Source organism: Serinus canaria, chromosome 15, assembly GCF_022539315.1.
Source record: "Serinus canaria isolate serCan28SL12 chromosome 15, serCan2020, whole genome shotgun sequence".
Classification (NCBI taxonomy): Eukaryota; Metazoa; Chordata; class Aves; order Passeriformes; family Fringillidae; genus Serinus; species Serinus canaria.
This window is the reverse complement of record NC_066329.1, coordinates 10,185,040-10,211,222: the sequence shown is the minus strand read 5'-3', so window position 1 is coordinate 10,211,222 and position 26,183 is coordinate 10,185,040. Positions and strand designations below refer to the sequence as shown.

Here is a 26,183-nt window from a genome sequence, read left to right as displayed (position 1 = left end):
ATGTTTTTTGGGATAAAAACAAGCCTGAAATCCCTGCGGGATTGGATCCTCCTGGTGCAGAATCTCTGGGAGCAGGGATTGGGAATGGCTTCCATTATTGCACCACGGTCCATAAGGAAAATAGATTTGCTGTCCCAGGAGGGTCCTGGGAAGCCAAAGTTTATTCCAACAGATGGTGCTCCCAGGGGAGGGCATGGCGATCCCATCAGGGGAGCTGGAATTGCATCTGGAATTGCCAACACCCCCTGGGGAGCTGCTGAGGGAGGGGAGATCCCTGTTTTTAGAAAATAACGGGAAGAATCGCCGGGTTTGGGGGGAATATGGGCGAGTTTGTAAAGCCCTCGGGGGGAGGGGGTGGCATCCACCGGCCCAGCCCGTGGGAGGTCTCATCTCCCCCCATTCCCGCAATTCCCAAAGTTTAGCCGGAGGGGGGGAGCGCTGCGTGGCCGAACACGATCCCGGGAGGATTAAAATAGCACAAACCAACTCCTCAGCCCCCCCGGGCTGGCACTGAGGCAGCATTCCCAGCCTGGTTTCCTATGGAAACGAGCGCCGCGGTCCAGCCGTGTCCATCCCGGCTGGCTCCGGGCACAGGGATGTGATTCCCGCATGGATCGGCCCATCCCTGGGCAGGATCCGGCCCTCCCCCGGCTGCTGAGCTCCCACCGGGAATGGGGATCCCCGCGGGATGAAGGATCCCTCGTGGACGTGTTGGACACCCCCCGGTTCTCCTGGCACCCGGAAAATTCCGCGCTCCCAGCCCGCATCCCTGGATGTGGCTTTGGGAGTGGAGATTCCCAAAGATGTGGGAGAAGGTGCTGCCCTAATCAGCCTCGGGAGTTTCCTCTGGAGCCCTTTGGAATTCTCTCCTCACCTGGAGGGACTCGTTGTGTGCCACAGCCGGGAATGCTGAGGGATTGGGATCACAGCAGAGCCAGCGCCGGGAAGGGGATGCAGCTCCCAGCTGCCGCCAGCACCCCCAAAAATTCCCCCCAAGGATTAAAGTTGGCAATGAAAGGGGTGGGGGGAAATTCCCGCTACAGTTGATCCTTTTTGAGTCGTAATTTTTTCTTATTCCCAGGATCGGGAAGTTTTGGAATTAATTTTTAACTGATCTGACAACAACAACAACAACAAAATCCACATATGCAAATAAATATACCCACAGATAGATCCAATGATATATTTATATATCTATTTATTTTGATATATTTAGCTATGATATATTTATTTAGAATAGACATATTTTATATTATTTATATATATTATTTTGTATTTATATATTAATAATAAATATATACTTATTTGGATAATTTATATGTGTTTACATTTCTATATGTAACCATATATGGAATGTACGCGTTTGTCTATATTTTTATTTATTTATTTACTTTTTAAATGTAGGTTTAATCCTCGCTGGCTCCATTCAATAATCCTCGGGCCGGTCCCGAGTGCCCGGAGGATGGAACCAGATTCCCGGGGGGATCCAGATCCTCAGCATCCCTCGCTTCGGGCGCAGCAGCGCGGCCGGGGCCACCCGAGAGCCGCTTCCCGGCACTGCCGCATGCCTAAAAAACAGGGAAAACAAGAAATAAATTTAAAAAAATAATAATATCCCATCGGGGCGGCGGGAGGGAAGGGGTTAAGGCCGGCAGCCGGCGGAGGGAGCGGAGCCGCTGGATGGAGACGTTAAGAAGCGGCGCCCGGCAGCGGCTGCGGGCAGAGCCGAGCGGCAGCCGGGCCGGGCTGGGCTCTCCTCGGCCAGCACCGGCATCACCGGAACCTCTCCCGGGCGGTACCGGCACCGTCAGAGCCGCCCCGGCAGCGGGGCCGGGCCGCGGGCAGCGCCCGGAGCCCCCCCGGCCCCGCCGCTCCCGGATGGAGGCACCGAGGGATGGATGGAGCCAGGGATGGAGCGGCTGGAGCGGGAGCAGGGCCCGGGAACGGTGAGGAGGAGGCGGCGGGGGAGGAAGAAGGGCTCGGGGGAGGGGGAAGAGGAGCTGCCGGTGCGGGGAGAGCGCTGAAACCGGGGCTAAAGGGGAAAAAAAATAAAGAAAGACCAAATCAACAACCAAAAAAATAAGAGAAGAAAACAAACAACACCACCCCCCCCCTCCCCAGCCCCCCTGCGCAAAATACAATTTTAAAAAGGACCACGGAGCTCCCCGAGCGGGGGGCGGCAGGACCCCGGCCCGCCGGGAATTGCGGCTGGGAAGCGACGGCTGCGGGTGCGGGAACCTGGGGGGCACCGGGTCCCCCCCGCGGCTTTGCGGGAGTTGATGATTCCCGCCTCATCCCGGCAGGGATTTTTTCGCTGTTTTCTGCTGGTTTGGGAAGGGTTTTGCTTGGCTGAGGCAGGAGAGAGCTCTCCCCATCCTCATCCTCCTTCCCAGACTTTGTGCAGGAACATCTCCGCCGGGGAAACAAGGAACATAAGGGAACGTAATCCTGCCAGAAGCCTCTCCCCTGTTTATTTTCCTCTTCCCACATCCATGCTGGCAACTTCGGGGAATAATTTAACATAAAGATGAGCAGGGAGAGCCGAGGCAGTTGCAGAACGGCGTGAAGGTAACCTTGAGCTGAGCCCTATAAACCCCGGCCTCCGTCAAGGCAGGATTAAAGAAACTTTCCTGGCAATCCAGAGCTGGGAATCCCAGCCTGGCCCTGGGAATTACAGCCCCGGGTTGCCCCCACCCAGCCTGGCCCTGGCCCACTGCACCTTCTCATCTGGTGAGTGCTGTTATCCTTCCTTCCTCTGGGAATTTATCTGGGAGTTATCCTTCATAAGGGGCTGTCCCTTCCCTGGGCTTGGCAAAGAGCTCTCCCTTGGAATATCCAAAGCTGTTGAGCTCCAGGGGTTCCTCCAAGACAGGCTTGCTAGCATTTGTTAGGTTTTTAATATTTATTATTATATTATAGATATTGTTAGCAATTATTGTGCTTTTATATAGATTATATTACATCTATTTTATATACTATTAGCACACACTATGGTTTTATATTCATTATTCTATTATCTATATTATTAGCCCCTACCATGGTTTTTATGTACATTATATTATAATATTCCACGTATTCTTAGCAGTTATTAGGCCCAGGGAGAATTCCCCAGGGGGTTTTGCTCTGGTTTTTGGGATGCCTTTCCCAAATCCTGGTGCTCAAGGACCCAAGTCCAGCTGCAGCATCAGGGCTGCAGGTGCCTGGGTCCAGTGGGGCTCACCCATGTGAATGTCCCTGCTTTTAGAGTCCTTGATGTTTTGGATCCTGGCAGATGGGAACCCCTCCATGGAGCCCTGGCTCCCCAGGGGGACTTGGGTATGGATTTTCCCTCCCAGATAAAAGCTTCATTCTTCCTGGGGGACCTTTTCCCCATGGAAAACCGGGCCAAGCCTCAGCAGCTCCAGGCTCCCATCCAGAGTCACAATTCCCATGGCTGAGGCAGGATCCAGGAGTGTTCAGCACCATCCCCAGCTCAGTCCAGATCCTGGGAAAATCTTCTTCTCCCAGCCCCCTTGGACCTGCAGGGACTCACTGGGCAGAGCAGGCAGCTCTGGGAGGGGAATTTGTCCTTCCCAAAGTGCTGGCTCTCTCTGGAGCCAGGAGCTCCTCCTGGGGCTGGGGAAGGAGCGTGGGACAGGAGGATGTGCCCGTGCTGAGGGATGAGCCTGCAGCATCCATGGGAATGGCAGATCCCTGCCTGGATGGGGGGAAAGAAAGGAACCAGCTCTCCTGGGGAAGGAGGTTTTGAGGGAAGTGTTGCACGAAATCCTCCTTCTCACTCCATTAATGTCTGTGGGCTGTGCAAGGCATTGTCTGCTGCTGGAAAAGCTCGTTAGTTAATTGCCCCAGTGCTGCTGTAATCCCAGATTAACGAGGGTTGAGGCAAATCTCCATGGAGCAGACCTGAGCGTGGGATTTATGGGGAGATTGGATTCTGCTCTTCCCTACCTGGGGAGCCCTTGGGGGCTCCATCCTGGGCTGGATGTGCTGGGTGCTCCCATGGGAAGAGCTTTCAGTCACACCCATGAGGGGTCACACTTCCCAAATCCCCCCTGATGGTCCCCATGGATCCCACGGGGATGGGATTTAGGCAGGTCCAGGTGGGTGCAACCAGATTTCCCTTGGGACAGTCTCCTTTTGGTGTTCCTCATCCCCTCCCGTGAATCCTGGAGCCAGGGCTGGGCTCTGGTGCTCCAAACCTCGGGATCAAACCCTGCGGCTGCTGCGGGGTTTGTTCCTCCTTGTTAAACACAAGGAGCAAAACAGCGGCGTCCTGGCTTTCCCTGGAATAAGGAGCTGTCAGCTCGGGAATGCTTCTCCACAGCCACAGGGACGAGCAGGTGTCCGTGGATGGAATGGGCAGAGGATTTGGGGAGGATGAGGAGCGCAGGGAGGGCCGTGCATCCCCCGGGGGTGGCTGCCAGCCCCGGCACTGCCTCTGGAAAAGTCCATCCCGTGTGTCCTAAACCTCCTTCTCCTCCGGGATTCAGGCAGCTCCGTCTGGGGGGAGCTTTGCTGAGCCAGCAGCTGGCTGCGATCCAGCTGTGCTTCCCTAGGGAACAGCCCCGGCCTTCCTCCCGCCCCCCTCCTCCTCCTCCTCCTCCTCTCCTCCCGGCTCCGTGTGGGAGCGCATTCCCTGGGATGCACATCCCGGCTCCCCAAGTCTGATTGAAATCCCTGACTGGATTTTGCAGGCTGGGCATGAAACCCCCCGAACGTGAGACATTAAAACTGCTCAGGTTAAACCCTGTCACAGACACTCAGCGTCCTCCGAAGGAATTACATCACCTTTTCCAAGGGCTTGAGTGTCGGCAGGGTGGGAAGGAACGGGAGAGGGAGTCTGGGAGCATCCCTCGGTGTCACTGAGACCCCACAATCCGGGGTGGCCTCTCCCAAATACCACCCTGTGTCACCCAAAAAATAGGGAATTAACGGGGAAAATGAGGTTTCTCAGCCTTGGACGCAGGGATGGGGCTGATGCCGGCAGCAGGAATGCTCAGGGAGGGATGCTGGAAACTGGCAGGGATGTGGTGGGAGATCCCACCCCAAATTTAATGACCCTGATCCCAAAGGAGGGAGCTTCCTGCTCCTTCCACAGCCGCACCCAAAATACCCTAGGCAGATGGGATAACGCTGCTGGAGAGAACTGGATCACCCAGACCCCTGGGGTTGCTGCAGATTAATTAATTAATGAAAACCCTAACGATGTTGGGAGGGGAACACCGAGTGCCACAGCTGGATCCCCACTGTGCCACCTCATTTCCATCATCCCACAATTCCCTGGACCCTCTCCTTGCCCCAATCCCTGCAATCCACGGCAATTTCCTCCCCTATTTCCTTCCCTGCCTTCGGCAGCACCGGGTGCTTTTTAAATGATTCATGACTTAAACCATTTTTTCTTTATGAGCTGCTTTTCACACTTGTGAGGGGAATTCAGCCTCCAAATACTTGGAACGGGCTTTGATGGAATTGTGGGTGGAGGAGCAGAACAGTGAAGTAAAAACTCCCCATTTTCAGCTCCACTTGGGCCATTGTGGAGGAGAATACCCAGGGAAAGGAGCAGAGCCTTGGAGATGGGATTACCTGGGAATTAACTGGCCTGGAGGCCACACGCAGATCTTTGCTTCTGGGGGCTGGAGCAGCCTGCTCATCCCAGCTGGGATTGGTTTGGGGAAGTCTCTCAGCAAATTCCCACCACCATCCTGGTGGTCCCACCCTGGGTGGGTATCAGCATCCCTTGGGCAGGAATCAGCATCCCTTGGGCAGGAATCAGCATCCCTTAGGTCGAGCTCTGGGACATCAATGGGAATTTGCCACGCCAGGCAGCTCAATGTCATAATTAAGAATGGGGTTAAACTTCCTTAAATAACTTGATTAAACAAAATTGCCTTTCTGGGCCAGGCTGCAGGCCCTGGGCTCGTGTAGCTCTGTCCAGTGATTGGGATAAGCCAGGGCAGGATCCATCCTGATGTTCCTGGGTTTATTTATAGCTCAGCCCTGGCAGAAACGGGGCTGGTGCCCTGTGGGCTCTGTCCTCTGGAGAGCACAGGGAGCACTGAGAGGAGGTTGTGCAATTAACACGACCTCATTTCAGAGGAGCCTTTTAGAGACCTTGATCAATTAGTCTGGGGCAGCCCCGAATGGATCCCGGATCCTCCTGGATCTGGATCCCTCTGGATCTCGATGCCTCATGCCCTGGGAAAGTGCTGAGGCCACCAATAAATCCCCAAAATATTTCAAAATCAGTTTTTATCCATAAGCAAAAGCAGCTCCTTAATTCCAGTCCAAACTCCTCCATGGACTCCCAGCAAGGAGGAGGATTTGCAAACCCCACAAAACGCTTGGAAATCCTCCATAAAACTCCACCAGCAGATGGGCAAATCCTGCCCTGGATCTTCAAATTGAGCCAATAATTCCCTAAGGAGAGGTTTTCCCTTTGCATCCCTGGCTGGTTTGGCCTGTGGAAGGGATTTAGTGGCTCCACAGGGAAGCGCAGGCCTGGGAAGTATCTCACCCTCGAGGATGAGGATCTGATCCCGGTGCAGCTTCCTGGGATGAGTCTGGAACCTGCTGAGTCAGCTGCTTTTAAGGCTTCCCCAGCGGAGAGGAGGCACAAATCCATTTCTCAGCAAAATGAAGGTAGAGAGAAGCTGAATAAATAAACTTGGTTTTGATTTGAGGGCGACTGACAGCTCCCTGTGCTGGGCTGGCCCCTGGGAGAGACACTGGAAGGTTCTGGATGCTCCAGGTCTGCCCTGCTGGGATGGAATAATCCTGGTTTATCTCAGCTTCATTCCCAGCCATAATGGGGTTTAAATTCAGCCCCATGCATCTCACTTGCTGCTTCCTTAAGGAGTGCAAAAGGGTGAAAATCCATTTCCACAGGGCTGGAAAAGAGGATGGGCAACTCCACCTGGAATCTTGGGCTGTCCAAACTCTGCCATGGCAGCAATTCCAGGCTTGCACTGCAGGGCACTCCTGGGGATGGAGGCTGAAGGGTTTGAGGGATGGCAGCGCCCAGGGTGCCCGGTGTCACTGGGGGTTTGTGCTGGTGTCACTGGGGTTGGGCTGGTGTCACTGGGGGTTGTGCTGGTGTCCCTGTTTGGTGCTGGGGAAGACGTGGAGCTTCAGGAACTGCTCTGGGATGGAGGGACATGGGGATTTCTGGTGGTGCCTGCACCCAAGTGGGTGGCTTTTGGTGACAGCTGGTCCAGGGAACCTCCATGCCCTGGCTCCTGTGTCCCATAAATCCTGCACCCCGTGGATTGCGTTCTTTTCCCAAATCCCCTGGATCCTTCACTGCATTTCCAGGTTGGGCAGAGGCATTCCAGCACTCCCAGGGTGCCCAGAACCTGCTGTCCCCATGTCCTGCGGCGTGGGACCGAGGTCAGTCCCTGCGTCACAGCCCTCCCGTGGGGTCACCCCACTGATGTCACCACCCCTCTGTTTGCCAGCCCCATTCTCTCCCCGTCCCTGTGATAAGAGATGTTAATGAGGGGGTGAAACTGGATATTCCCGCGGCCTTCCCCTCCTAATGGAATTCTGGTGGTGGTTCATTTGCTGGTTTTAATGGGCCCATTGTTCTCCCGGGCTGGGGGAGCCACGTGAGGGTGTTTGGCCCTGCTCAGATGGGAGGTGGTGCCTGAAGGCGAGCGAACCTTGGGGCTCAATAATTGCAGAGCAATTTGAAGACAAGCCCCCAATCCATAATTGATGGGCTCTTCATTCATCCCGCTCCCGCCGCTCCCGGACCTGTTCCCACCTCTCCAGGCGCAGAGGGATGGATAAACCTGGGTAAAGATGGCAAATTAGCGAGGATTTCCTTGCCCTGGGGACAGCTGACACAGGGAGGTGGGTTGGCTGTCGAGTGATGCTCAGCAGGGTATCCCGGGCTAAGATGAGGATTTTGGCTCCTGGTGGGAGTGTGGTGATGGATGTAGCCAGGGAACCATTCCCCACTCCCGGCTGGACCCGCATCCTGGGAAACCGCTGAGTTTGGCTCTGGGGGGGCAGGGAGGGATTCCCCAACCCTGGCACTGCCAGCCGGGGGGATTTTTCCAACTCTGCAGCTCCAGGGCCGGATCACAGCGGGTCGTACCCGAGCGAGGGCTGTCAGATAATTCCCTGCGGATAATTCCCTCCGTTCCCTGCTGCCCCAGCAGTTTTCCATCCGAGCAGCCGCCGGAAGGCCAGGCTGAGGCCGCTGCATTGCGCTGGCTGGGGACTGTCCCCGTTTGCTTCATTAGCTGGGATGACAAAGTGTGTCACCGCTGTCCCCCGGCCACGCCGCGGGCTGGGCTGGCACCGAGCGCAGCGGGGTTCAGACAGCGGGGTCGGGGACAGGATGGGACCCCTGGGGACACCGTGGCGGGTGACGGTGGCGGTGGGGACCAGGGGTGGCCGCTCCTTCACCCCAGCGCTGCTGCACGGGGTGGATCCATCCTTAAAACCCAGGGAGCGCTGGTGGGATGCAGGGAACAGCGCTCTGGGATGGTTCCTGCATCCCTCAGCTCCCAATACCCCCAGCTGATACTGGGAGCACTGGTGGCCGTACTGGGAGCACTGGTGCCGGCCCTCCCCGCCGCCCCCGGGAGCCCGGAGCCGAGCCCATTATCTGCTCCAGACAATTAGCAGAAGCATTAATGGAATATATGCAAATGCGCAGTAATTGACCTGTGACTCCGCAGTTCATGATGGAGAAGGATGAGCTCCAGATGGCTTAATGAGAGTAATTTAAGCCCCTTCTTTATATGCTGTGCCAGAGCCTGGCAGAGCCCAGCCGGGGAGGGGAGGAGGAGGGGGTGGCACTGGGGACACTGGGGAGCAGGGACAGCCCTGGGGTCGCTCCCTTTGCTCCCCAAACCACCTCGTATCCAGCTCCCATCCCAACCCGGGAAGGTGGATTTGTTCTGGGTAAGGAAAAAACAGAAAATCCTGGTTGGGGAGTGCAGGAGAGCAGCCAAACACCCCCGGGATCACCGGGCTGGGGGCTGCTCTCCCAGCAGGGCCATGCCGAGGTGCCAGTCCTGCACATGCAAAACCCAAACCGCTGCTACTCCGAGGTTACTCAGCCTTTACTCTGGCTGTGTTGAGGAGGGCTGGTGTGGGGTTGTGCCCCTCCACTGCTCTGCCCCAGCCTCTCCAGGCCTGAGCTCCACAAAATTCCCGCGGCAGAGCCGGAGGGATCTGAATAACCACTCTGGGAAACCAAATTAAAATATTGATGTATAATTCATGCCATATGTTCCACCAATATTTTTTATTTAATCAACTGAAGACAGATGGCAGGAACATAGAGGCCATTAAACTAATGGCACTTTGTCTTTCCATTTATTTCCATCTCCTTTCCTAAAATAAGAGGAGACCATGACAGGCAGCACACCCCGGGCACTCGGATGTGTCAGCAGGGGCATTTCCCACGTGGCATTTTCCCAGGAAGGGCTGGAGCAAATCTTCTATAGCTGGGGGGGTTGGAAGGAGAGAAATCCAGCTGGATTTCTTGGGAAGTCCAGCCTGGTGGGGCTGGAGGGGACTGTCCCATCTCTGCTCTTCCCATGCCAAGAGCCACCAGGGATGGTCCTGGTGTTCCTGGGACAGCACCACCCTGGTGGCAGGGTGGGAATGGGGATGCTCTTGGCTGGAGGAAGAGGTTGTCATGGCCATCTCCAGTCCCTGGGACCATGAGGAACTGGAGGGACACCAGGGATGTCGTGCTCCTGACCCTGTAGGATGCTGGAGTATCCACTGGCAGCACCCCACTGCCCATGCATGGATTTCACTTGGGACCTGCTGCTGCAGAGTTGTTTGGATCTCGGGGTGCAGTGTGTCCATGCAAAGTGTGTGTGCACAGCTCATCCTCCTGGGGGTGAAACTGGGAATTTTCCACATCCCAGAGCCATCCTGGAGCACCTCCTGCACGACGAGGCAGAGATGTGTGGGCTCTGGGATTTGGGCTCATCCCACCAGCATCGCTCCCACTGCACCCAGTTACCCACCTGGGAGAGGTGGATCTGCCCCTCCCTGGGGCTGGAAGCTGATGAAGACCACAGGTGGCCTTCCTCCCCCCCTGGAGGGACAGGGCCACCATCCTCCCATGTCCTGGGACGCTTTCCTGAGTGTGCCTCTCTCTTTGACTTGCAGGTGGAGATTTCTTGCCCTGGGAGTGAGCTGAAAGGGGTTTCCTTACACAAAGGGTCCCAGGCAGCATTCCAGGCTCCAGGCGCGTCCAGGCACCTTCCATTCTTTGTCTGAAAGGGCAGCGGTGCCGTTCCCAATCCAGCGATGCCTGACGGAGCCGGTGCCGCCGGGAGCGAGGAGCTGCGGCAGCTGATCGGCTTTCAAATCACCTTCAAACTTCGATTTCCTTAACATGATCCCTCCATCAGAGCAGTCCCCGGGGCACAGCCGGGGGACTTTGCCAGCAGGAGAATAAACCGGGGCTGGAGGTGACAGCGCTGGAACACCCCGGCCACGACGCGGGGACTCAAAATCCACCTTCCCCAGCATTCCAAGACTTTTTAGGGTCGGACAACAGCTTTGCACGGCCTCGTCTTGCAGCTCTCACCCCATTTGCTCGCAGGGATTCACCTCCAAGCCAGGCGGGATAATCCCCTCCTCGGAGCATCGCTGGAGCCGCAGAGCAGCTTCCCCGCGGCGCCGGCTGCCGGGGAAGGGATGAAGACGCTATGGCCAAGCTTTTGCTAAAACTCCAGCGGTATTTTCGGCGCAAACCCGTGCGTTTCTTCACTCTGCTGGCTCTCTACCTGGCCGCCGGTAGCTTGGTTTTCCTGCACTCCGGCTTCTCCGGGGAGCCCACGGTGCCGGGGAGCCCGCGCAGCTCCGCGGCCGCCGAGGGGCCGGGGCTGCCCTACCTGGGGGTGATGCAGCTCAGCCGCGGCTTCAAGGCGGCAGCGACGATGCCGGCTGGGGGCCGACGACACGGGGCCTGGTTCAAAAGCACTTCCAAGGAGCCGTCGGACAGGGGAAAATCCCGGGATAACGGCGGCCCCCGGAGCCGGGCGCTCCGGAGCAGGAGCGGCCGCGAGAAGGAGGAGGACAGAGGTGAGAACGGGGAGGTGGGGGCGGTCCCTGCTTTTTGCCTCTCCAGGGGGACATCACGAGGTGGGGAAGTGGTGTCTGAGCTAGTTTTGGGTTCTGTGTCCCTGCCAGGACCACAATCCGCCCAAGGAAACGTGTATTTATTTGTTTGTTGATTTATAAACCACACACGTGCTGCACCCAGGTTTTCTTCCCACATCCCACGGGGATGCTCTGGGGAGCAGCAGCCCACTCTGGAGAACATTTCCAGAAAGATCTTCTCCCTCCTTCCTCTCCTCCCTCCCCAAGTGCCAATAATGTGCTTTTATTTTTCCATCTTCACTCTTTCCCCCTGGTGCATCACTGAGCTCTGAGCCCCCCCCCTTGCTGTTCCAGCCGATTTTGGGGGTGGCAGCTGGGGGGATGCTGTGCCCCATCTTCCTCCCACCCTTTGGCTCTGGCAGGGGCCAAATTCAGTTTTCATTCTGTTGGCCTGAATCAGCACAAAATCCAGGCTTGTGTGGGCCTTGTGTTGAGGCAGGGGCTGGCTGTGATTCCCATGGGAGTGCAGACAGGGCTGGGCTGTGGCCTCTGGAGCCAGGAGATCCCTGCCTGGCTGGGGTCTTGTCAAGTGGGTCCTTTATTAATGATCAAGGATGAGAAAATGGAATAATTCCCATTGATTTTTTTTAAATGGCATTTATTTATCCTGGAGGCAGCCAGAGCTGCACATTCTGTGGGATTTGGGTGGCTGGGCTCCAGTAGGAACCCCCAACCTCACAGCAAACTGGGGCTGCTCCCAGGGCATGGAGGGCTCCTCCTCCTCCAGTAGGACATGGTTGTGCTCATTCCAGGAATGATGCATGGTCCAGGCATGGAAGCCAGAGGAAAAGTGGTGCTCACGGGATTTTGTCCTGCTAAAAGGAGCCCTTTGTGACCCTACTCCGAGGGGTCTCTGGGGTGTTTTGGTGGCCACATCTCCCCATTAATGCAAACTGACTTGAGTGCAGCCTCAGCAGATGGTCCCTGAGCCCAGGCTGCCTGTTCCTATAAAGACCCCAAGCAGTGCCCGTGCCCTGGGCCATATGTCCAAGCGCTCCAAGATTAACCTCATCCAGCACTGCCAGCAGGGATGGGATGCTGGGCTTGGGATTCCTGGGTTTATCTGCTCCCAGCTGCTCTGGGAATATAATTTTCCCCTTGGAGCATCTTGGCAGCTCCTGAGTGGGATGGTGTGGAGAGAAATTCAGCAGCTTGAGAAATCCCACATGCCAGGTGTTCCTGGTGTGGCTGGCAGAGCTCCCCCTCGCTTCCCTGCTCCTCTGGAGCACCGGGATATCTGGCAGGAACAGGTGGATTTAATGGTGTTGGTAATTAAGTGGGGACAGCTTAACGAGGTGGCTGCGGAGGCTGTGCCACGTGAAATCATTCCAGAGGGAATACTGCTCCAAAAATCAGCGCTGGTTCAGAGAGTGATGTGCAGCTCCCTCTTCCTCCTCTTCCTCCTCCTCCCTCTGGTGGCAGTGTCAGGTGAAGGTGTGGGTGGAGAACAGCCCTGTCTGCCAGGGAACGGCCTCATCCCCATGGGAATGCAAATCCCCGTGGGAAGGGGCATCTCCTGCCTCCAGCCAGGGAGGATTTTTAGGCAGTGAAGCCAAGGGAAGCAGGAACAGACCCCAACCCTCAGCCACATCCACCTCTGGTGCCTTCCTGGAGAAGCCCAGCCATTCCCACCTGTGATACACAACCAAGCAATTCCATGAGGATGGAGGGACCAGCCACCCCAGGCAGGGAGCTGGAGCCATCTCTGTATTCCCAGCTCTGGGAAAAATTGGATGCTTGGGGAATTTAATGACAATCACTGGGTGGATGTGGGTGTCTCTTCACAGCCGTGTTTCCAACAGGCTCCAAAATTCCTCCTGGAGAGGTCCAGCTCTCCCTACAAAGTGCCAGTCCCACCCTCCCCTTTCTCTGGTGTCCTTGTCTGTCCCTAATTATTCCAGCTGGCTTCCCAATAAGTGGCAGCACGCATATGTCAGGAGCACTGGGTTGAAGGAAATGCACATTAGTCACCGGCTCCGTGCAAGTGTCTGGAGCCATCCCACACCCATTGGAATCCTCTGACCTGCCAGACCCTGCTCATCCCTGTGGGAATGCTGTGTGGAGCAACTGGGAGTTATGGCTTTGCTGGTTGGAGTTATCTGGCACATTTCTCTCCATCTCCCTCCTCTTTGGCCTCCAGGCTGGCTTGGGAAGGTGGCTCCAGCACCGGTGGGGTCTGTGCTGTGCTGGGATAACTGGGAATGGGGGATCTGTGCTTGAGGAACACCATGGGATGGGGTGAGCTGGCTCAGGGACCCCACAGAGGCGTGGAAAGCAGGGAGGAGGTGAGAAGGGTTATCCCAGAGTGTGGTTTGGAATTGGAGTGGCACAGTGAAAGCAATTCCTTCCTGTGAGGATGGGCAGGCTCTGGCACAGGGTGCCCAGAGAAGCTGTGGCTGGAAGTGTCCGAGGCCAGGCTGGACAGGGCTTGGAGCACCTTGGGATAATGGAAGGTGTCCCTGCCTGGTTGGGACCCAGAGTTTCCATAGCAAACAAACAGGGAATGCTGCTGCACATCCCTATTTAGGGAAAAGTCAGGAGGGGTGGGATCAGAGGGTTGTGACCCTGTCCCCTCTGTCCCCAGCCCGGTACATCGGCTGCTACGAGGACAACACCCGGCAGAGGACCCTGCGCGGGATGTCCTTCTTCGACTACAAGAAGATGACGGTGTTCCGCTGCCAGGACAACTGTGCCGAGCGGTGGGGACGGGGACAGAGCTTCCATCAATCCCTGATCACTCCCTCAATCCCTGCACACCAGCTCCATCAGTCCTTCCCATCAATCCCTGCACACTCCATCAGCTCCTGCACACCAGCTCCATCAGTCCTTTCCATCAATCCCTGTACACTCCATCAGCTCCTGCACACCAGCTCCATCAGTCCTTTCCATCAATCCCTGTACACTCCCTCAGCCCCTGCACACCAGCTCCATCAGTCCTTTCCATCAATCCCTGTACACTCCATCAGCCCCTGCCCACCAGCTCCATCAATCCCTGCCCACCAGCTCCATCAATCCCTGCACACCAGCTCCATCAACCTTTTCTATCAATCCCTGCACACCAGCTCCATCAACCTTTTCCATCAATCCCTGCACAATCCATCAGCTCCTGCACACTGTCCCTCCCAATTCCTGCACACCAGCTCCATCAACCCTTTCCATCAATCCCTGCACAATGTCCCTCTCAATCCCTGCACACCAGCTCCAACAACCCTTTCCATCAATCCCTGCACACCAGCTCCATCAGTCCTTTCCCACCATTTCCATGAATCCCTGTACACTGGTTCCATCAATCTTTTGGGATGGGATAGGATGGGACAGGATAGAATGAGATGGATTTAAATTATATGATATTATATGATGGACTAGGATCCATCATATAATAGGATCCATCATATGATAGGAAAATAGGGTAGGATAGAAGGTAGGATGGGATAGGATGGAATGGAGTGGAGTAATAGGAGAGAACAGACTAGGAAAGAATAAGGATAGGATAGGAAAGAATAGCAGAATGAATGGAATAATGGATAGGATGGGATAGAAATGGAATTAAATTACATTACATAATGGATTAGGATATGATAGGAAAATAGAGTAGGATAGGAGGTAGGATGGCATTGAATGGAATGGAGTGGAGTGGAATAATAGGATAGAACAGACTAGAAAATAATAAGGATAAGATAGGAAAGAATTGCAGAATGGGATGGAATAATGGAAAGGAAAGGATAGGATAGGATCTGATATTTTCAGTTGAAGTGCCCTAAAAGGATCATTAACCCAAAACCGAATCCCTGGGATGCACAGCTGATCCCAGATAAGCAGGAATGCTCCCTTCCAAACCCCCTGGAGCCGGGGGGGATGTGCTGAGATCCCGTTTCCCCTGGGCAGGGGGTACCTGTACGCGGGGCTGGAATTCGGGGCCGAGTGCTACTGCGGGCACAAGATCCAGGCGTCCAACGCCAGCGAGTCCGAGTGCAACATGGAATGCAAGGGAGAGCGGAGCAACACCTGCGGCGGGATCAACCGGCTCTCCATCTACCGCCTGGAGCTGGCCCAGGAATCCGCCCGCAGGTGTAAGTGGGAGGCTGACCCCAGCTCAGCCCTGGAATGGGGGGACTTGTCTTGGTGCTGGAGGGGTGATCCTGGCATTCCCGAGCCAGGTCGTGGCTCCGTGGAGAGCAGGGGTGGTTTTGCTCCTGCAAACATCAGGAATCTCCTTGTGGTCAATGCTGCTGGCTGGGGTTGGGTGGAGTGAGGAGCCCCAAGGACTCCTGCTGGAATTCAGGGAATTTTGGGTGACTTTGGGTGGAGTTTTCTTTCCCCATGGCCAAATAGGACCATCAGTGTCAGGATGGAGGATGTGTGGGAATTCCAGGGAGAGCTGAGGGTGCTCCCTCGTTCGTCTCTCAATTAGGCAGCTCTATAATTACCCACATTCCCTGCTCACCTTCCCTCATATCCAAGGAACAGGAAAGGGGATGGCAACAACCAGGAATGCACAAGGGCTGAGGGTATCAAGGACCAGGGATGGGATTCCAGGCCTGACCAAACCTGGTCCTGCTCTCCTCCCTGGTTCCATGCCTGGGACCACGGAGCTGATAAAAACAGCCAGGAAAATAAAATCTCCCTGACTTTGCTGCCGGGGTTTTGCTCCGATTGCGGCTGCACTGCTGGAGGGGCCAGGAGCCACTGGAGCAGTTGGGAATGCCGTGTCACACAGAGTGGCAGCAGTGTCATTTCTGGAGTGTCACCGGGGCCTCTCTCTCTCTCTCTGTCCCAGATGGAAGCGCGATATTCCGGGGGTGCTTCCGCCGGCCTGAAAACGTCTCCATAGCCCTGCCCACCAGCCAGCTCATGCTCAACATGTCCGTGGATAAATGTGTGGATTTCTGCACGGAGAAGGTACTGGGATAAACTCCTTCATCTTTGTTTCCATCATCATCATCAGAGTCACACTGGGAGATCTGAACCCAATTTAGGAACATCATTTTTGTGTATCCAAAAAATGGATTTGTGTCCCTGCCGCGGGAGGGAGTGGAGCCAGCAGCAGCCCTGGGAAAGTTTGGGAAGGAGCATCCCAGAATTAGAGTTTAGGTTGGAAGGGACATTTAAAGGAGCCTTATGGGGTCCTGCTCTGTCCAGGGGTCTCGTGCTGGGACATGGTGCCTCCGAGTAGGGAGGGGAAAGGTTGGCAGTGGGAACTGGTGGAGGGTGGGTGCTGGAAATGGTCTGGAATGATGCTGGGATTGGAAGGATGCTGGAATGTTTTGGAATGATGCTGGAAATGCTCTAGAATTATGTTGGGATTGGAAGGGTGCTGGAATATTTTGGAATGATGCTGGAAATGCTCTAGAATTATGTTGGGATTGGAAGGATGCTGGAAATGTTCTAGAATTATACTGGAATGTTCTGGGATGGTGCTGGAATGGTCTGGAAGGATGTTGGGATTGGAAGATGCTGGAATGGTCTGGAATGATGCTGGGATTGGAAGGATGCTGGAAATGGTCTGGAAGGATGTTGGGATTGGAAGGATGCTGGAAGTCTGGATGATGCTGGGTTGGAAGGTGTGGATTAAGGCTGAATGGTGGGAGGATAGTTGGAATGCAGAATGATGCTGGAAGGATGCTGGAATGGTCTGGAATGATGCTGGAATTAGAATGATGCTGGAATTGTCTGGAAGGATGTTGGGATTGGAAGGATGCTGGAAATGGTCTGGAATGATGCTGGAATGGTCTGGAAGGATGTTGGGATTGGAAGGATGCTGGAAATGGTCTGGAAGGATATTTGGATTGGAATGATGCTGGAAGGATGCTGGAATTGTCTGGAAGGATGCTGGAATGGTCTGGAAGGATATTGGGATTGGAATGATGCTGGAATGATGCTGGAATGGTCTGGAATGATGCTGGAATGGTCTGGAATGTTGTTAAAAACCACCCCGCGCTGCCCAGCCACGGCGAGTGCCGGGCGCGAAGGCTCTGCCACGGCCGGGGGGGGCGATGCCAGTGCCGTTCCCTCTGCCCATCCCGGCAGGAATTCCCGCTGGCAGCGCTGGCGGGCACCACATGCCGCTGCGGCTTCCCCAGCACGCTGTTCCCGCTGCACGAGCGCGAGGACGAGCAGCTCTGCGCCCACAAATGCGCTGCCGAGGAGTTCGAGAGCTGCGGCTCCGCCGACTTCCTGCTGGTCTACCAGACACAAGTGCAGGGTGAGCTTCTCCCGGCCTTTCCCCCCCCACCCAAAAAAATGAATTTTCATTCTCCTCCTGAGAATGGGAATTTTGAAGTTTATAATGAATTTTCATCGGCTTAAAACCAGACTTCTACTCTCTCACCTTCTTCCCCGTCGCACCGTTCGTATCGTGGTCTATCCTACAATTTTCAGAGCCTCAGACCCTTACATCACAGAATTCCTCACTTGCCTACTATTCTTCCTAATTGCAGTGCTCATCCTGATCATTGCCAGCAACCCAAGTGTGAGGATCCCGTTAGAAATGAGCGGGTTTTAATTCCCCTGGGAAATCGGCGCTCCCCTGGGGAGCTGTGGTTGCTGCCTGGCTCAGCTGCAGGGAGCAGCAGACTCTGCCTCTGGCAGGATTCCTCCTTCCCAGGGCTTTCCCACCTCTCTGTGATCCCATGGGAGTCTGCTACCCAGACAAGCTGCAGGGAAAAATGTGGGGTGGAAAAAAGGCTGTGATCAGGCAGAACATTCCTGAGAGATCAGTGAGCCAGGGAGAGATCAGGGAAGCACTGGGAGAAAGGAAAACTGTTCCTGAAAGAGGAAAGGGCTGAAGGGAGCAAGTGAGGACCCAAATTCAGGTGGTTTTGGGTCAGTCTTGTCACGATCCTTTGGTGTTTGGGGCTGTGCTGGAAATGCTGTTCATTGATTCATCGAAAAAGCAGGAGCGTTTCTTGGCACAGGAATCCCTGTTAGTCACTCTTCCCTAAGCACAGAGCTGGGAATGACAGAGAACTCTGGGGAAAAATCCTCTTAGGACTTTTCAGGTGTTTAGGACTCTTTGAGGTGTCCAGGACCCTTTGGAATGTCCCTCTAAGCCTTAGGCAGGGCACCTTTCCCTGCCCAGCCACCTCCTCACCCCTTCCCCAGCGTTTTCCTGGGAGAGGCAACGTTTCCTCAGACATCCCAGTGGGACAAGCAGGTTTCCATGACACATTCCTGGTGTGTCTCCCTGCAGACAACCGCTGCATGGACAGGAGGTTCCTGCCCAGCCGTGCCAAGCAGTTGGTGGCCCTGGCCAGTTTTCCTGGAGCTGGGAACACCTGGGCCAGGCACCTGATCGAGTTGGCCACCGGCTTCTACACCGGCAGCTACTACTTCGATGGCTCCCTGTACAACAAAGGTGAGGGGAGGGCACTCCTGGGGTGCCACCCCAGCTGGGGACAGTGCTGGTGACATCCCAGGGGCTGCTGGAAGGGCGGAGCAGGGCTGGTTGTGGGTGCTGCTGGGGTGGTTTGGGCTGGAGTATCCTGGTTGAGGGAATTCCTCCCTGGGAGGGTGGGGAGGCCCTGGCACAGGGTGCCCAGAGAAGCTGTGGCTGCTCCATCCCTGGGAGTGTCCAAGGCCAGGCTGGACAGGGCTTGGAGCAACCTGGGATAGTGGGAGGTGTCCCTTTCCAGGAGGATTGGAATGAGATGAGCTGTAAGATCCTCTCCAATCCAAAACATTTTGGGATTCTGGTTTAATAACTCACCCCATTCCCAGCTCCCCCAGTTTAGAACCACTCACAACAGCTTTATCTGGAGACCTTGAAGGCTTCCCCTATTTTATTCCATCACTTTCTGTGGCTTTGAGAGGAAATTCTCCATTCCTCCTCAGCTGTGGTGGAGTTGGGATCTGTATCTCTGGGGTCTGTACCCAGGCTATTCCCTAAATCCCCATTCCTTCCCAATTCCTGCCAAATCCAGCCTTGCAGAGAGGGAGATGCTCAGTGAGGGAGCACTGTCCCAGCCCCCAGGGTGCAGCAGCATCCCAGGGAAGGCAGCAGCAGTGGGAAAAGCCTTGGCTGGGTTTTGCTGAGCCACACGAGCGTGGGCTGTGCTCATTCCCTGTCAGAGGGGCCAGGAGGTATCCAGGCAACCAGCAGATTTATCCACTGCTGAGAGCCAATTACACCTCTCTAATTGATGGAATACAGCTCCTTCCAGCTTATCCCCCACTCCAGGTGCATTCCAGGGGCTGGGATTGATGCTGGCTCAGCTCCACGCTCAGGGCAGGGTCCCCTCTCTGGACCCCCCATGGCATCACTCCCACCTTGGGCTGATCCACTGCCCCGCAGGCACAAGGATTTCCCTCTCTTTATTTATTACTGGGAGAGTTTCAGCTGTGCTCAGGGAGGTTATAGCCATAAAATCCGCCCTTGACCCCTCAGAACAGGCACAAGAGCTGAGTGTGGCCAGGGAGATGTCACCCCGAGAGGCCCCTGTTCCTGTGAGCCACCCACTCATCAATTTTATGAGACTCATAACATGGGAAAATAAATTATTTCCATCTGGGGGAAGGGATGCAAATCCTCCTTCACGCCCCTGCTGCTTTCATCATCCAGCTGGATTTTGCAACCTGATATCCCTGTGATGTTCCCTTTCATGGAACCGTGGGATCCTTTGGGTTGGAAAAGCCCTCTGAGACTGAATCCAACTGTTCCCCCAGCTCTGCCAAGGCCACCACGTCCCCAAGTGCCACATCCTCACGGCTTTTAAACCCCTCCAGGGATGGGACCTCCATCACTGCCCTGGGCAGCTGTGCCAGGGACCGATCACCTTTTGGGTGGAGATATTTTCCCTCATATCCCATCTCAACCTCGCCAGCACAGCTTGAGGACATTTCCTTTAACCCTGTCTGGTTTCCCCTGGCTGTCCCCTCCTCTCAGGGAGCTTTGCAGATCCAGAACATCCCCCTGAGCCTCCTTTTCCCCAAGCTGAGCCCTTTTCCCATCTCCCCATTAGTCCCATTAATCCCAGCTCTTTTCCGGGCAGGATTCAAGGGCGAGCGTGACCACTGGAGGAGTGGGAGGACCATTTGCATCAAGACCCACGAGAGTGGGCAGAAGGAGATCGAGTCCTTCGACTCAGCCATCCTCCTCATCCGCAACCCCTACAAGGCCCTGATGGCCGAGTTCAACCGCAAGTACGGGGGGCACATCGGCTTCGCCGCCCACGCCCACTGGAAGGGCAAAGGTAGGGCAAGGAATCCTCTGGGAGAGCCCCAGCCCGGCTGCTGGAGCTGGGAATTGGTTGGGAAAGCCAACCCATGGGTGTCCATGGGGGAAATTTTGGGCTGTGCCACCATTTTGGGGACGTTTCTTGGTGTCACCTCTTGGTCATGGGTTCCCGTGTTGGGTGGGACAAGATGGGAAAGGGTGGGACAGGACAGCAGGACCGGGCAAGGATGGGCATCTCCTGTCCCCAGTGTGGCCACAGGGCGAGGTGACAGTCCCCAGCTCATCCCTGTGGGATCCAGGTGTCATTTCCACGTGTCCAGCTGCTCCCCAGCCACCACCCTTCCCACGCACAGGCGCGCGCCAGAGGCTGCTTAATTACTGCAATTTCCAAATTGCTGTTGTGGGATTGACTTCATTGGAAAGAGTTAAAATGTTTAGCTTGATTGAACATCTGCTACCCTTAATTCTGAGTTTATTTAAGGGGAGCTTTGGCTGCTGTGGCTGGGATGTGCCTGGATTTCGTTATCTCCATGTGCTCACAGTGCTGGGCACAGCCCAGCCCTGCTCTCCCCATCCCATAAAACCAGCGGGGTGTGGTGTCCCCCACTTCCTCAGCTGGTGTCCCTGGGCTGGCACTGTCCCCACTCTGGTGGCACAGGAGCCTCTTGGTTGATTTTTTTTCCCCATCTATCTGTGGATAGAGCAAGGATTGGTATCCCAGGACCACAGGGAGCCTCCTGAGCCTTCCCAATCCTTGTCCAGGGAGCCCCCTGAGCCATCCCAATCCCAGCCCCCTCCTCAGCCTGTCCCAGGCTTCGTGTCTCCGAGGGGAGGGAGATCCAGAGGGGACCATGCCAGCACAGCCTTGTTTGGATGCACTTCAAATACATCACCAATTTCTTTCCAGAGGATGTGTGGAGTAATTAGCTGATGGGTTAATTTTCAAGTTAATTAACCACTACTGGGAAAGATGGAGATTTTCCATTTCATGGTTGGTGACCCCATTCCCAGCTGGAGAGGCCTCTGAACACGGAGCATGAGGGTCCCATTTCTGGCCTTCCCTGCATCCCAGCTCTTCAAATCATTTTCTTCTCCCAGGAACTAATTTTGGGGCAAAATTGGAAAAAAAATCCCCAGGCCCTCTCTCCAGCCTCACCCCCAGTGCTGAGGGGGTGTTTTCCCATTCCCCCAGCCCATTCCCAGCCCTGCAGAGGCCAAACCCCTGTTTGGTTCCGTGGCGTTAATTTTACAACATCCCTGGAGCAGCTCCAAAGCAAAGTTTTATGTGCTGTGATTACACAAGGTGAATTGTCCTGGATCTGTTTAATGGAACACATCCTGTGGTTAACGATTCCTCAGGGAATTAAGCCCAGTCCAGCTGTTAATCAGGCCTGGGTTTTGTGGGGAGGACACGAGGAAGAGGGAGATGCCTGGAGCTTTAACGCAGCCCTGCCAGGAGAGAGGCGGCTGATTATCGGTGTCTCATCATCCCTCCCACCACCTGATCCGAATGGCAGGATCAATTAGCCAGAAGGTTAATTGAGATGCTCCAGCAGGGATGGGAGAGGACACAGGGAACATCCACTCACATCTGTTGGACCCCTGGATGCTGAGAATTTTGAACTTTCTGTGCTGAAAGGCACAGACCCACACGAGAACACTGCGTTTGACCCGAGGCCGTGGAGAGGGCTTCCAAAATGGATTAATAGCACTGGGATTCCGGGTGTGGAGTCAGTTAGAAGTGTGTGAAAAATCTCAGATTTGGGGTTTCAGTGCATGGTGATAGATGGGACCCAGGATGGAGAATTTTGGGCGTGGGTTAGGTGTCTTTTTTGCACCTTCTTCTTCACGAATCTGGGTCGTTTCCTTCTCGGAGTCTCTGTGGTCAAGATGACCCCGAGGTGTTAGAAAGTCTCTTTTTCCCAGCCCTGAGATCGAAGAAGGAGTCAGGATTCTTTGGCTGTGGTTTTCAAGGTTGTTTATTTTCTGTTATCCACAACATTCCTTTGTTGACCTGTCCGGCAGGTCGGTCTGAGGCACACTGACCACCTTAGGACAGCGTTATCTTTTTATACTAAAAACTACAAGTACATTATTTACAACAATTTCCCAATACCTATCACCTACGTTAGACAGTTTATCTCTAAACCAATCCAAAAGTGCCACCATCACAGCAGAAGATGGAGGCTAAGAAGAAGAAGAAGGAGAAAAACAGAACACGCCCAGATTCTTCCATCTTGCCTCCTGAACCCCCATTCTAAAAACCCCAAAATTCTGTATTTTTCACCCCGTGATAAATTCACTACTCAAACCCTTGTGGAGTTTGAGTAGTGAAGGGCAGTGGAGAGGGCTTCCAAAATGGATTAATAGCACTGGGGTTCCGGGTGTGGGGTTGTTAGAAGTGTGTGAAAAATCTCAGATTTGGGGTTTTGGTGACAGATGGGACTCAGGATGGAGAATTTTGAGCGTGTCCAAAACCCCAAAATTCTGTATTTTTCATCTCATGATAAATTCACTACTCAAACCCTTGTGTGAAGATGTTTGTACATCTTCACACAAAGTTGGTAGTTTTTAGTTTTTTCCATGGGTTAAAATCCAAGGCACTTGGAGACCTTGACACTTTCACTCCGTGCCAAGGTCTCCAAGCCCCCTGCCGGGTTCCCAAGTCCTCCGGGGCAGCCAGAGGATCGTCCTGACCTCCGACATTTTCTCCAACCGGTTGAAATCCCAACACACATCCCCTGCTCCATTTCCCCCCTCAGAGTGGCCGGAATTCGTGGCCAACTACGCCCCGTGGTGGGCCACCCACACCCTGGACTGGCTGCGCTACGGCAAGAAGGTGCTGGTGGTGCACTTCGAGGACCTCAAGCGCGACCTGTTCGCCCAGCTGCAGAGGATGGTGGCCCTGCTGGGTGTCCCGGCCTGCGAGGACAGGCTGCTGTGCGTGGAAGGACAGAAGGACGGCAACTTCAAGCGCTCGGGGCTGAGGAAGCTGGAGTACGACCCCTACACGGCCGAGATGAGGAAGGCCATCAGCGGCTACATCCGCACCGTCGACGCCGCCCTGAAGCTCCGCAACCTCTCGGGGGTCCCCGAGGATTATTACCCCAGATGATGGTGACCACAGCGGGGGGATGGTGCCCAGGGGTGGCTCTGTCCTCCCGGATTCTGCCTAATTCCACCCAGTGGGTGGCTCCTCTTTTAACCCTGCGTGTGCTGCTGTAGCTGTCGGTCACTCCCTGCATGAGCCGCCACAGGTCCCCAGGTCCCCACAGGTCCCCACAGGTCCCCAGCCACCGCTGAGCTTTTTTTTTGGGGACACGGGTGCCTTCCCTGCTCCTCCCTCACCCTGGGGTCCCTGCTCCTGTTCTGGCTGTCCCAGCCCTCCTGGGAAGTGCAGTGGGATGTTTTGTGTCCCCTCAGGCTCTCCTGGGGACATGGAGCTGATGCACCCGGAGCTGAGCTCCTTGGGGTGGGCGTCCCCAAAATCCCAGCCCTGCAAGGATTCCACTTGTCCTTGGATGGAATCTTCAGCCTTTCCAAGACAGGAAGGACCAAGGGCGTGGCACCGTGTGGATCCTGCCTGAGGTTATGGGATGGCAAGGCCATGCTGTGCAATGCCCCCAAACCTGCTGGCTGTGGCCCCTTGAGCTATCCTATGGCTCCCTGAGAATTCCCTGGAATTCCCCAGCCACAGCACCAGGCAAAGTTGCTGCTCCAGCCCTTGGGGGGGGCCCATGACCCCACCAGTGTGGCTACAGGTAGAAGCTCCCCTTCCCTGTAGATGCAATTCCAGAGGGGGGAAGTTTTCCCTGGAGCTGCTGGGACCCACGAGCTCATCCAGGCCACGTTTCAGAGCCAGAACATCCCCTCAGGAGCAATTTTGGGGAGCCAGGAGCAGTTTGGGGGACCAGAAGCAGGGTCCACACTGCAACCCAGCTGCACCCAACCCCCGTGGGGAGCAAACCCTGGGGCTGAGCTTTGGGGTGTCCCAAAGCCAAACCAAAGGATCCCACCCGCCGGGAATGTGCCGATTTCCGGGCTGGCTTTGTGCACAGCTGCATGTGGTCCCTGGCTGTCCCCTCATCCCACGCCACCCTCCCCATCCTGGCTTTGTCCCAGACGAGCTCCCCAAAGCTCCCGACCCGCAAAACCCCTTGGATGTAGGTGCAAAAGCCATATATTGTACGCAGCCTTTTCTAGAGTTAGAGATTCACCAGTTGGCTTTTAACTCTTGATCCTGATAGAAATGCAGGCACAGGTTCAATCCAGAGACCCTGCTTGGTCTCTATTCCAAGAGAGAAGAAAACTCCCTGGAGAAAAAAGGAGAATTTCAATAAAAATCTATTTTTCTAACGTGTGTGTGGAGCAGAGCTGGGCTGCTCCTTGTTTTTTTTGAAGGAGGGCGAGATTGCCTTCAGAGGGAGCAGCTGCCCCCTTTTTAACTCTTTTTTAACCCTTTAACTCTTCACTTGGCAAACAGCTGGAGGTTTTCTTGGGATTCATGGCAGTGGGATTGGAGCTGAGCCCACTCTTCTTTGCCCATGGCAGCCCCGGGGTTGTCATGTCAGAACAAGCCCTCAGGGTAACCCAAGAATTAAAGGAGAGGTTTTGTTGCTGCTCTGCCCCCCCCCTTTGTGTTTTTGGGGTCACCTGAGCAGTCCCCACCATCCCAGACAAGGGTTGTGGGAGCCAAGGGAGAACAGCTTCTCTCCCCTTTAATCCCATTAATCCATTTCTGTATTTAAACCCATTAACAGGTATTTAAATCCCATTAATGTCATTTCTGCTTTGACAACAGGACCAAAGCTGCTCCTTTTTGGGAGCTTCAGTACCCTGAGAGTGTCCTTGCAGACAGATTTAATGGGATTCATGCTAGGAAGGGGGAGATTCACTGCAGGATTTATTCCTGACCTTCCTCAGCACCAGAGAGAGAGCTGGGTGCAATTTATCCCTTATTTCTAATCTGGAGTTGGTGAAATTCCCTTTTTTTTCTTTTTTTTAAGCAGGGATGAAGCCTCACCTCGGCCTTGATTCGTTCTGACAGGCCCCGGCCGCCCAAGGGGCAGCTCTCCCTCCCTCCCCTCGGAAGTAATTAACCCCTCAAAGCCAATTAATGGCCGAGAGAAAACAATTAAGGGATGACATCGGGTGGCGTGCGGCGCTCGGAGCCTGGGCTGCAGCTTGGGAGGAGGGAGGGGAGGGTGGGGAAGGGACCCCACATCTGCACCTCCACAAAACCCACAAAAAAAAAAAAACCCTGGGAATCTCTCCAGCCTCCAGCAGCACCAATTCACATCTTCTCTTTTATTTTCCCTGCTTTTATTGCACCACAGTTTCTTCTTCTTCTTCTCTCTTTTTTTTTTTTTTTTTTTAACACATTTAAATTGCACCGAAATGGAGCAGCTGGAAGATGTTATGACCATGTCAGGGCGTGTTGCACATCTGGCTGCACCTCTGGATTCTGGGATCCCTCTTCCCCTCATCCCACTGATGCAGGAGCAGCTTCCCCCTCCCGGAGCTTCGTACTCTGATTTTTAAATTTATTTATTAAACGCTGGGCTGTGTTTGAACCACGTGGAACTGGCGAGTAAGGACAAAATTCCTATTCCCCCTGGAAAAAGGATTGGCATCATTTTCCTGGGAAAAGCTCTTGACATTTAAGAGCCCGCCCGGCTGCCTGGGGGAGGCAGCACTCAGCCTTTCCATGAGGATTTGAAAAGATGGGATTTTTCCTCTTGACTCAGCCTGAGCATCCCTGGGTGGGCACAGCTCGCCCTGCCCTGCTGGAAGGACCGTGACCCCCCCTCCTCCCTGGATTCCAGCAGGAAAAATCATCTATTTTTGGCAATCTCGCATCCCCCGGAGCGTT

At 54.8% G+C, this 26,183-nt stretch overlaps 1 protein-coding gene across 2 annotated transcripts; it reads left to right on the top strand.

Moving 5' to 3' along the window:
• Positions 1-1,839: 1,839 nt before the first annotated feature.
• On the top strand, positions 1,840-25,044 carry WSCD2 (WSC domain containing 2). Of its 2 annotated transcripts, none has more exons than XM_030233030.2 (9): positions 1,840-1,946; positions 10,141-11,061; positions 13,724-13,838; positions 15,025-15,209; positions 15,917-16,038; positions 17,167-17,341; positions 18,329-18,493; positions 20,127-20,327; positions 23,074-25,044. In XM_030233030.2, exons 2-9 carry the CDS (start codon positions 10,686-10,688, stop codon positions 23,424-23,426), a joined length of 1,692 nt encoding a protein of 563 aa, XP_030088890.2. In that variant the 5' UTR covers positions 1,840-1,946; positions 10,141-10,685; the 3' UTR covers positions 23,427-25,044. The 2 variants fall into 2 exon arrangements, with proteins under 2 accessions (XP_030088890.2, XP_030088891.2); XM_030233031.2 differs by lacking the exon at positions 1,840-1,946 and adding an exon at positions 2,549-2,730.
• Positions 25,045-26,183: the final 1,139 nt, after the last annotated feature.